Source organism: Pecten maximus, chromosome 6 (genome assembly GCF_902652985.1).
Source record: "Pecten maximus chromosome 6, xPecMax1.1, whole genome shotgun sequence".
Lineage (NCBI taxonomy): Eukaryota > Metazoa > Mollusca > Bivalvia > Pectinida > Pectinidae > Pecten > Pecten maximus.
The window spans coordinates 9,418,819-9,429,691 of record NC_047020.1 but is presented as its reverse complement, the minus strand read 5'-3'; the positions used below and the strand labels follow the sequence as shown (position 1 = coordinate 9,429,691).

The following is a 10,873-nucleotide window of genomic DNA, read 5'->3' as shown; positions in this document are numbered from 1 at the left end:
AAGAGTACATTTTGCTTTTCAAGAGTGAAAATTCTTAAAAGTCTAATGTGGTCAAGCTTACCGCTGGTTATATCCATTATTAACAAAACATCAATAAAAACATTATATTGTGTTCTTTAAGCCTTCAGGTAATCTCAAGTTACACTGATTATCTTTTTTACAATAGACTATCGATAGTATATAATTGATAATTTGATTTATGTTTGATTATTAATGTATGATATAGATTTAACATGTACAGTTAAAATCGCTCATGTCTTTCTTGATGTTATGGGTTAAGTTTTTTCTAGATTTATATAAACGAATTGCTGTCTAAAGGCACCCACACGTAAATACGGTCAACCGATCGAGCTAAAAGGAATTCTCTAGCATAACTCTATATTGTGGATAGTATTTACCAGCTTTACATGCACACTTCTCTTCAACGGAGATTCCAAGTGTTACAGTGATGCTATAACAATTAACATGAAGTATATTTCCCGAGTCCCTACGTTGATGCATAGATAATTATATTAACTTTAACGCAAAGCCTCTTCTAGTTATTGAATTTCTGGTCTCTCTAGCGGATCGGTATATTGTTGGTAGGATTTACAAGGATCACGTTTGTATATATAATCAGTATCAGCGATGCCAGATATTGGATTTTCCCCTACAAGTGACAGTATTTCGTCATGTTTATCTTCCTCAAGTTAGTTAATTTTCTAATTTAGAAAAGAAACGAACATAAACGAGAGTTAAATAAACAATAATAAACAATCGCCAGTCTTCGGGGAACATATATATCCCATTACTTTTATACCAACAAACGTACCGAGTTTATATTCATCATTGTGTGAGCCTTATCACTACAATCATCACTATATAGTTCATAATTCAAGAACATGCATTTAGATTATCACTTTTAATGATTTTAATAATTAAGGTATATTGTAATATATACATGACCTTACCAAACAAACATCATAGCATATACATCTGCCATAACTCCAGTTGGTGTAGTGATATGAAGAACAATGTTCGTGACGTCGTCACTAAATAACGTCTTTTTGTCTGACGTCACTGCATTTTGTGTATTTCCTTGGTCTATTTTCTTCGTGCTACCGGAATAAAAGCAGTCGATTGATCCATGCAATTCGCAACAATTCATTTAGTTGTGGTGTAAAAGGTGAATATCCTGACGGTGAAATAAATTAATTTAAATGTTGAGATTAAATTGATTATTCTGTGTTTATTTCCAATAATTATCTGTGTTTTACCTCGAACGGTTTCTTGTATTCGTGACAGCTAGAATAACAGGTCCCATTGACAGAGCGAAATCTGACTATGGGATATGATAACACTGTTACAGATTGAACGCAGAGAAAAAAATAAAACGGAAATACAAAGAAATGTTTAAGTATTAATACCTTCTTCTGGAAAGTCATTGTCCTAAACCACACATGCTGTGATATACAAAAAAATGTATATAGAACAATAACATTCCAAATCAGGCAGTTTTGATGTATAAATATTTGTCAATTATGTAATTTTACATAATGATAAGTATGACCAAGATTGCTTGTACATGTTTAATTAATGGAACACTTGTTTAAACCATTCTGTGCAAAATCCGAGATGAATAGTCGACTAATTATTGTTAGATGCAATTATCTCTCGTTTGACTGCCTGACAGGTACATTGTGTATGCTATGACTGGTTCTGATGATATTTAACGTTCACCACAACATTCATTTTAAATATATTTTCCATGTATTTGAAATGAATAGGCCAAATTAATGCCGCTAGCCCTATTCACGTCGCGTCTTTTTCATTGTCAGACGAAACCAAAAAGAGCACGTGCTGGTACTCAATGGTCAAAGACCACAAGTTAACCAATCAAAATGGTTTGCGAACAGGAGACGACCGATCGGAGGTTTCGAGAGTGGTAGCACACTGTTACGAAAATGATCACGTGTCGCTAAACCGGCGTAGATCTAGGATAAACCTCGTTTATATATTTGTATCAAATTAATATTTATCGTACTCATTTAAATCATTTGGCTGTAAATGACTAACATGATTCGGTTATCTGTTTTATATTGTATGGGTTTGATTATAATTAGTTGTCCCTTCTAAAATTAGATATCGAGACTTTTATCTAATTATAGTCGTATCGCTGTGTACCCACTGGTCTGTTGTCATATTGTTTTAATCCATGTCGTTGTCATGATTGTTCTCGACACAGACTAATCTGAGAGAAGAGGCTCTCGAGTATCTAGTCTGCAATTTACAACTTGTCATTTGTCAAAATAATTCATACCTTCCAGTTGTGTTATATATGTACAATGCACATGCATAACCCAAACGGTTGAGCAAAATAAACGAAACTTGGTTTTTGCCCTTTCTGATCACCGTTTTAATTCTGTTTGTACCCAGCATGAGGCAGATATACTGTCGACATACAATGCTGCTATCACGCCTATCCAGTCAAATCGCATGCGTGAGTGAGTGATGTAACAATGTTTGCACTGTTTCCCATGACTTGATTTCAATCTTTCACTACTTAATTTTATCTATTTCATTGCTTTTGCTCTCAGTTTCTCCTAGACTCTTGCTTGTAGAATCAATATCTAACCTTCTTTAACCACAATCTATACAAACACGGCAATGTACAGACCGATTCTGTAGGAGACAAGATTTACTACACTTTTACCGAGAGAGATTGTGGTTTACTGCTTAAAACAGTGTATCTTTATAATGATCAATCTTAGTAAAATACCAACGAAAATACAGTTAGGCCTGCCAAACTACATGATGTAATTTTTGTTCTGTACTGTGACATGATATAACACTAAAGCACCCTGTAGTAATGATACATCGTCTATTTTGACCAATCAGAACGTCGCTTTCTTTTCACCACATTGAAATCCGCTGATTTTGCGGTTCAGCTCCACGTAAAACGAAAGTAGAATTATTGGTTATTTTGCTGAAATTCTGTAATATGTGTTTAAGGTTTTAATAAAATACCCATTTAACAACAGATGTGTGAGTAATTTAAAAGCCTATTCAAAATGGTGCTGTGCTGTTGTCAAGCATGACGTCATCAGGATATGTCGTCAGATAGTATATTACTGATTCCTGTTGTTTTTTGAAAACACGAATTCATTATCTCTTTTTTTCTCATGATAGAATATACTGATACTATCGCTCGCATGCTTCCCAATCGAAACAAATATCGATATCCCGTGCTACTTCGTTTATTGGGAAACTATTCAATATCCTCTATGCATCCGATATTATTTTATAAAAACTGAGTAATTTTGAAATCTTTTAATTGATTTCTTTGAAAAAAGTTGTTTTGGGGGTATTTTTCTTTTAATACCTAGTAATGCTATACATATACACAATTCTTCTTTTAGTAGTTGTTCTATATATATATATGTACTGTATATATAGGCATATTCGATGCCAGATTTTCGAAAATACAAATCTATTCTTTCGACCAAATTTGAAGATTGAAGAATGACATATTTTCATACAATTTTGTCAATTAAGTTTTACCACAAATGATTTTATCAAGATATCGAAAATGATGTTAAACTGTTATTAGCATAGTCACGTTTTGAACCACTGGACCCAGGATGATAATAATAAACAGAAAAAAATAGTTTGACAGCATATACAGCACAAACATCAATATACAACACACATATAGACATGGCAATATTTCACAATGATTTGAATCCAGATATAATTGATTACCTAGACTCTGGTTATGTTTTATGACAGGACAAATTCAACTTGTATACTTCGGTTAAATATGAGATGAAAGGATTCTTAAACGAAGAGTATATACGAGTTACAATTAGAGCAATAAATGACGTTAATGCCGAATAATCATTAAACTACACGTGTTTCCGTCCAAGTCTCGTCATGCTTTGTGCCATAGGTGTAATTAATTTACGAGTCCGATTTGCTGGAAAAAACCATAAACCTGAACTCATTACCTCGACATGATATATAGAGTTGAAATTCACGGTCATAATCAAATTCTGTCAAAAGGTTCAAACATAATTTTAAAAAGATCATTTTCAAACCAGGCTATTTTCACGATTTCACTATTAATAAACGAAGATTTAAAACAACAACACTGTGAATAGTATCAAACGCCAACCTCCTTTTTAGTTTAACAGAGATATGGGTTAAGATATATTCCGTCGTATTCTGTGATAACACCATACCGTATATTGATCATTGAACAATGCGCTGGAATACTGAAGTAAGATCAGCATTTGTCTTCTTAGAGGCAGATAGGTCAAATCTACTACAAACAATACCGTTTATATCTAAATAAGCAATTCATACAAGGCAAGCTGTCATGGCATCGTGTTTATTATCATAAATGTTTCTTTATTATAAAAAAGATAAAAGCATTTTCCCTCTGGGCCTCCTTCGTGTAATATTAATTTGTCATACTCGTGATGTGTTTGCATTGCTAGAACAATTCGCTTTTATATCTCCTATAATTATATCCTGTATTTGTTCAGGTTAATCTATATACAAAACTCTTGTGATCTTCAGATATTCATATTCAACATCAATGATGTTCTAATGATTAAATCGAATTGATTATCGAATTGTTGAAAAGTCATACTCAGTATTGTAGCGTCCACAAACGGGTAAATTATAAAACACTTCGGTATAAAACAACACAGTGTCCTTTGATGGTAGAAATATGATACATAACATGATAATTCTTGTATGTTGCTTTGCTTACACTTGTGTTTCATGTATATCATTGACCTTTGACATTGATTATATCCTCACTTGTTGAAGCAAATTCAAATACCATTTCATAAGATTTGTTTCCGGCCGGTAAAATTATGAAAAACATTTATTAGAGCGCAATTTTGCAAAATGGATATCGTAATCAAAGTGGAAGTAAAATACAAAAACAAATCATAGAATTTCTTTTAAAAAGAATTTGTCAATGTTATTAAATGTTAGAACCGTTCAATATTTCTACTTCCGGTTTGCCAGCAACCGGTAAAATATATCAAATATTCACTTAAGTGAACATTTAGAGTGGAGTTATTTTAATTCAAGAAACGAATTTAAAACAGCATGGACATGTAAAATTATCGATCTCTCGGTCTGAAGCGCTGCCGTAAAACTCCCATGCTTCCCCCTCGAAAGGCTCCATTTGCGCGGATGCTGGAAAATTGTCTTTTCCGACAAACATAGTGTTTAAAATAGGCATATATAACTAAATTCCATATACCTCGTGTGAAATAAAGCGAAGTAGCAAAGTTGGAAGCCAGCACATAGAACAATGTAAATGGCTTTGTTCTGCTGTCGAGGAAGGTAAATATCTCTAACGGAAGGTGGCACAACACAAATGTTATAAACAACGCTATGAATAGTTTTATCACATAGAAGTAAGTAGAAATTCTCTCCCTAAGCACAGTGAAGTAATTTCGGACCAGCACACAATATAATCCAAGTATTGCGAAAGTAGGTATCAGAAAAATAACGATGACATCTATCACTAGAAAAGCGATGTGTAAGTCGATGAATCTAGAATTAAGAACACAACTGGGTATTTGATATGTGGGAACATCGTTGTTGACAATACTTATATTTCCTTTTGTATATAAGACAACACTCCAGATGTTAAAGGCCGCACTGAAGAACCACCACAAACTGGTGAAAAACATACACCTAGCTACCGTTACTATCTCTCTCGTTGGGCATAAAATCCGCATGGTTTTTTCCGCTGTCATGAACAAGATTGTGTATGGCACAACAGTTTTCGTCAAATACATAAAGAATTTGTGACATTTGCATAGATAGGCTGTTGAATCTCCTCCAACGACAAGAAATAGGACACGTGCGGGTATCGATAAAATCCCATTCAGAAAATCAGCTGTTGCAATCGAAAACACAAATATATTTGTAGATCTCCCCAGCAACCTTCTCCTTGCAATCAAAGTTATTATAAATCCGTTCCCAACTACTACAAGAACACACATTGTCGCTTCTATAAACACAATTATGTTTAGAAAATGAACATACTCTTCTCCTGAAACTGCGAACGTGTCATTTGTCTGGTTAATATAGGACGTGGTGATGTCCATTGTTTGTGATTTTCCCGGAAATTGGACTTATTCCATAAGTCAATGCACAGAAGTTTTTTTCTTAAAACATGTTATCCTCTGCTGTTCGTGTTACTTCCTTTCAAAATCTATTTATCACAAGTAAGGTCGACGTTGAACTGTTTCAATCATATTGACTATACGGAAATGAATACCAAATTACATTATATAGACTACACGAAACAACTTGCTTTGCTCCAACATATATCGTCTCACATGATAAATGAATGAACGAATTGTTACTTCTATACACCAACGAATGCCAAAAACACCCCTTCTTATTGACCTGTATTTAATTTACGTTTATTATACAGATCCATCATTAGTCCATGGTTAATTATACTCACGTCACACGCTGAATCAGGTTCAATATGAGTTGGTATGAATAATACATAGTAAAGTCACACGTTCACAGGTACATCCTCCGTAAAACGTCCGCTTGGTGTTCCCTTTGTGCACCTTTTTACTTAGAGTAAGTTGTAGTCGTTATCGCTTCTATCCGACCTGACTGTATCGATTGGGTTTCCTGTAATCACTGAACAGACCTCAGCAGCAGAGCTTTGTGTCACTGCCGTGTAACGGTCACTTGTCCCAGTCCTGATGCGTGGTATTTTCACTGTCTGTCACCTCTGATGCCTACCCTGTGTATCCATCTATCACGTTTCCTTTCACTCAACGTAATTGGAGGGGCGGGATGTAAAATGATCAGTGAGGAACATTGAGCAAATATGTATTCCCCAACACACTACATATATATGTACAGGCATACACTGCGTGTTGTTTTATCGGCTCGCTATCAGACAGAGCACATACCAATGTCAAAATCAGACAGAGCAAAGACCAATGTCAAAATCAGACAGAGCACAGACCAATGTCAAAATCAGACAGAGCACAGACCAATGTCAAAATCAGACAGAGCACAGACCAATGTCAAAATCAGACAGAGCAAAGACCAATATCGAAATCAGACAGAGCAAAGACCAATATCGAAATCAGACAGAGCAAAGACCAATATAGTACTCAGACAGAGCACAGATCAATGTCGAAACACAATTCTCTTCATTAACTTCACAACACAACAGGATTTATCAAATTCCTAAAATAATTAAAATTTAAAAAAGAATATGTAAAGGGTTTTGTGTAGTAAAATGATGCCGTATTACACGATTAAGATACGAATACATCTCCTGAATGAATTTACTGAAAACATTTGCTTTCTTTGGCAGATAATCTACATAGAAAGCTAAATTAAATTTGAACTAACTCATTTGTTGTACTTATCGATTTTCTTTACCATACCTAACAAATCTAGCGGGACCGACGGAAATGGAATAAGACTACAGAGCGTGCGCGCTGACATTTACACTGTAACACATACTTACCTTGGATTCAACCGTAACGTAGACATATATATTTATGCCCCTCCACATATATCAAGAATAACTCAGACAAGTATATGAAATTGAAATGGCCACCCACCAGGGTGACATTTAAATTTATTACTAAGAAAGCCACCTAGTGGCTTCTAACATGAAATAATTTTTTATGATTGCAAAGTAGTTGCACCCATACAATAATGGCAATTACAATCAATATCAAAATGTAGATAAAAACATACAAGAACCTATGCTAGCCTTAGTGGGGTTGACATAAAAACCGCCACAAATATGACATAAAGATCCAGTCCTGGGCTAAAAACCAGAGATAAAAAGACGATATAAAAAACTCTGGAAAACCGTGGACTGAACTGAAAGTAGGGTGTACATTTGAAAAATTTAAATTAACTTGTACAAAAACATTAAACAACATTAAAGGAAAAATACATGTCGCCAACATGGCACCCACTACACGAATATAATCAACACATAAAAAAAAAATAAAAAAAAATACAACATTCTCATCATATCAATTATCAATATGACAATCTATTACCACTTATTTATTGTAACCCCAAACAAGGGGAGGGAAAGGGTGGGTTTGAAAAAACTTTGCCAGTATTTATGCGCGATCTAATAAATCCAATATGGCTGCTGAAGGGAGAAAAGGGATGCGTCCCCTCAGGCCAATTCAACCAATCAGAAGTCAGATATTGAATTCCGTCATCAGCAGCCAATGAAAAATTAGTAACAACCAGTATTAAGGATACATGTTCCCATAAATATTAGCCTAGAAATATTGGCATAATGAAAGAGTCATGTACCAAGAAATTATTTTACAAAATAAAGACACGAAAAAGAATTAAAGAAAAGATCTTGATATGAGTTACGAGCATAAAATAAGCTAATTGCTTAGCTAGCATTTATGCCCCTCCACATATATCAAGAATAACTCAGACAAGTATATGAAATTGAAATGGCCACCCACCAGGGTGACATTTAAATTTATTACTAAGAAAGCAACCTAGTGGCTTCTAACATGAAATATTTTTTTATGATTGCAAAGTAGTTGCACCCATACAATAATGGCAATTACAATCAATATCAAAATGTAGATAAAAACATACAAGAACCTATGCTAGCCTTAGTGGGGTTGACATAAAAACCGCCACAAAGACCTTCATGGTATACCATATCACGAATGTCTTCCTGTCTACACGTTACCGCATGTAGCCCCAACACATTAGGTATTGTGAAAATGATATACTTGCTTTCGTGTTATAAACGTAGACAATTGTGGAGGTTCATTTACAGATATTTGATATTCGAATCTAAGAGTTATCATACGGAATATATATTTTGCCTACATTGTCTAACTCCATCGCATTTTACCTTTTATAGCATGGCGTCGGTCTCCCGATCAAATCGTTTGAAACAAAAATATTACGCACAGGTTCCTTGCTATGGCAATGGTAATATTGAAATATATCTTTAATCAGTCGCAAGCAAATGAAATACCTGTATATGTAAATTCTGACGTCAGCTGAACTTTTTGACGACGTAACCGCCTTACCAAGGTGCCCCTTAACGTTAGGAACAGACCCTTATCAGGGATGACTTAGCGTGTTATAGGGGTTAGTCCACAATGAATGAATACATAGACTATTTGAACTGCCTAAATTCCAGGTATGATTATTTAAGTGGGATCCGATAATGGGGTACTTTTCAGACCTTGTTACAGGAAGTCGTGTATTTTAAGCCTGTATAACGCAATGATTTTACCTACAATCAATGACAGTACACAACAACTAAACCATGAATAGCACTTGAGTGTGAAACCAACCTACATACAGAACCGTACATTGGGATATTTTGGATATGGTTATATTTTGGTTTATTTGGCGCCTGAGATGAATGAGCCGAAATTATACACACCAAATTATCACGGACATTCGTCGGAACAATATCAGAATGCTAGTAACCGTCTTTCCGTTCATTTTCGATATACTGATTACTAACTTACGCGAGCTGTGTTGATGCGTTTTGGAATATAGTTTCTTGATAAAAACACATGAATTAAGGTATGTTTTCATCTAAATGTGTCATAACATTCATATTGTTTACATATTCATTGATGTATTAGCTGTGTTCTTGAGTAAGTCAGATAGGTGATCGAATCTTGTCACTTACATCCACGAGGTCTTTAATCCCTGTGTACGTGTCCACCCCGGTTGGCTTCTAAATCTTTTTCAACATTTTTGCACCTTTAGCAAATGACATTGTACTTGAAAATATGAACACAAGAATGGTGAGCTTTTGTAAGGATGAACATTCTATTGTATATACATCCAAGGGAAAAGCAACACCCAGTATACTATATATTACAGATGCATCAAGGTTACTGAGGCGCTTTCTTTTCGCAAGGATCTGGGTTCGAAATTAATCGATATGCAACCTATTGTAGCTTAAAAAACAGACATATAAATTGCATAACTACGATAAGCGCCAAAATTAAACACACACGATGGTAAACACTAAAATTTGAGACACCAATATTTCCCCACCCTATTTGAGGCAAAATTCGACAAATTTTGGCGACGCCTAAATATCTCAAAGTATGATAGTAGATATATCCTACATTCTGGTCCCAAGAACACGCACTGAACATCAATAATTTCTTTACTTTGATAAACCACTTTCATATATACAAAAATGCACATTTCTTACAAAGGGACACAGCTCACAAAATCTACTCTCGTTGCACTTGCAGCTATAGCTAGACCAGAAGAGCTATTTTGTAGGGTGTTATTCCATAATGAGACAAATGTTTATACTACGGAAGTATAAATAGAACCTTCGTAAATGCACTGAAACATATAAATCAAAAAATATTAAACACGAGTGTTCAGTGGATCAAATGCAGATTGATTAAAAATACGCACTAAATGTTCCAGACTAAATACAGGTATTATGAACATTATGCAAAGAATCCCTGTCACCTGGATCAGGATCAGTCTGAGAAATGATTGAGATAAGCACTAAGTGAGTCTGTCGTCCAAGTCATGTTCTGTCCTGCTTACCGACTTTATCCATATGCCAAGACGGACATAAGTACTTAAGAACGCGGCAGGATGATCGATTCCATGCCTACGAGATAAGATGGAGAAAGTCGTTTAAGACGTGTTTCTGATAGAATCCACCGATGCCAATAAAACGCGGGACAGTTCAGATTCGTCATAATGTCCCTGAGCTGTACTTATTGTGAACTGGTTAATTTAAAGTTGTCTGGAGTTTAGAGCGTTGAGTATTGACGAGTAAAGCTAAGGATATGTGTTGTGTGACATGAGGAAGATAGTATTAAAC

General features: G+C 34.9%; 1 protein-coding gene across 1 annotated transcript; it reads right to left on the bottom strand.

Annotated features, from left to right (window-relative positions):
* Positions 1-4,363: 4,363 nt before the first annotated feature.
* On the bottom strand, positions 4,364-6,655 carry LOC117328897 (beta-1 adrenergic receptor-like). Its single transcript, XM_033886506.1, has one exon. The coding sequence runs from the start codon at positions 6,114-6,116 to the stop codon at positions 5,118-5,120; it is 999 nt and encodes a 332-aa protein (XP_033742397.1). The 5' UTR covers positions 6,117-6,655; the 3' UTR covers positions 4,364-5,117.
* Positions 6,656-10,873: the final 4,218 nt, after the last annotated feature.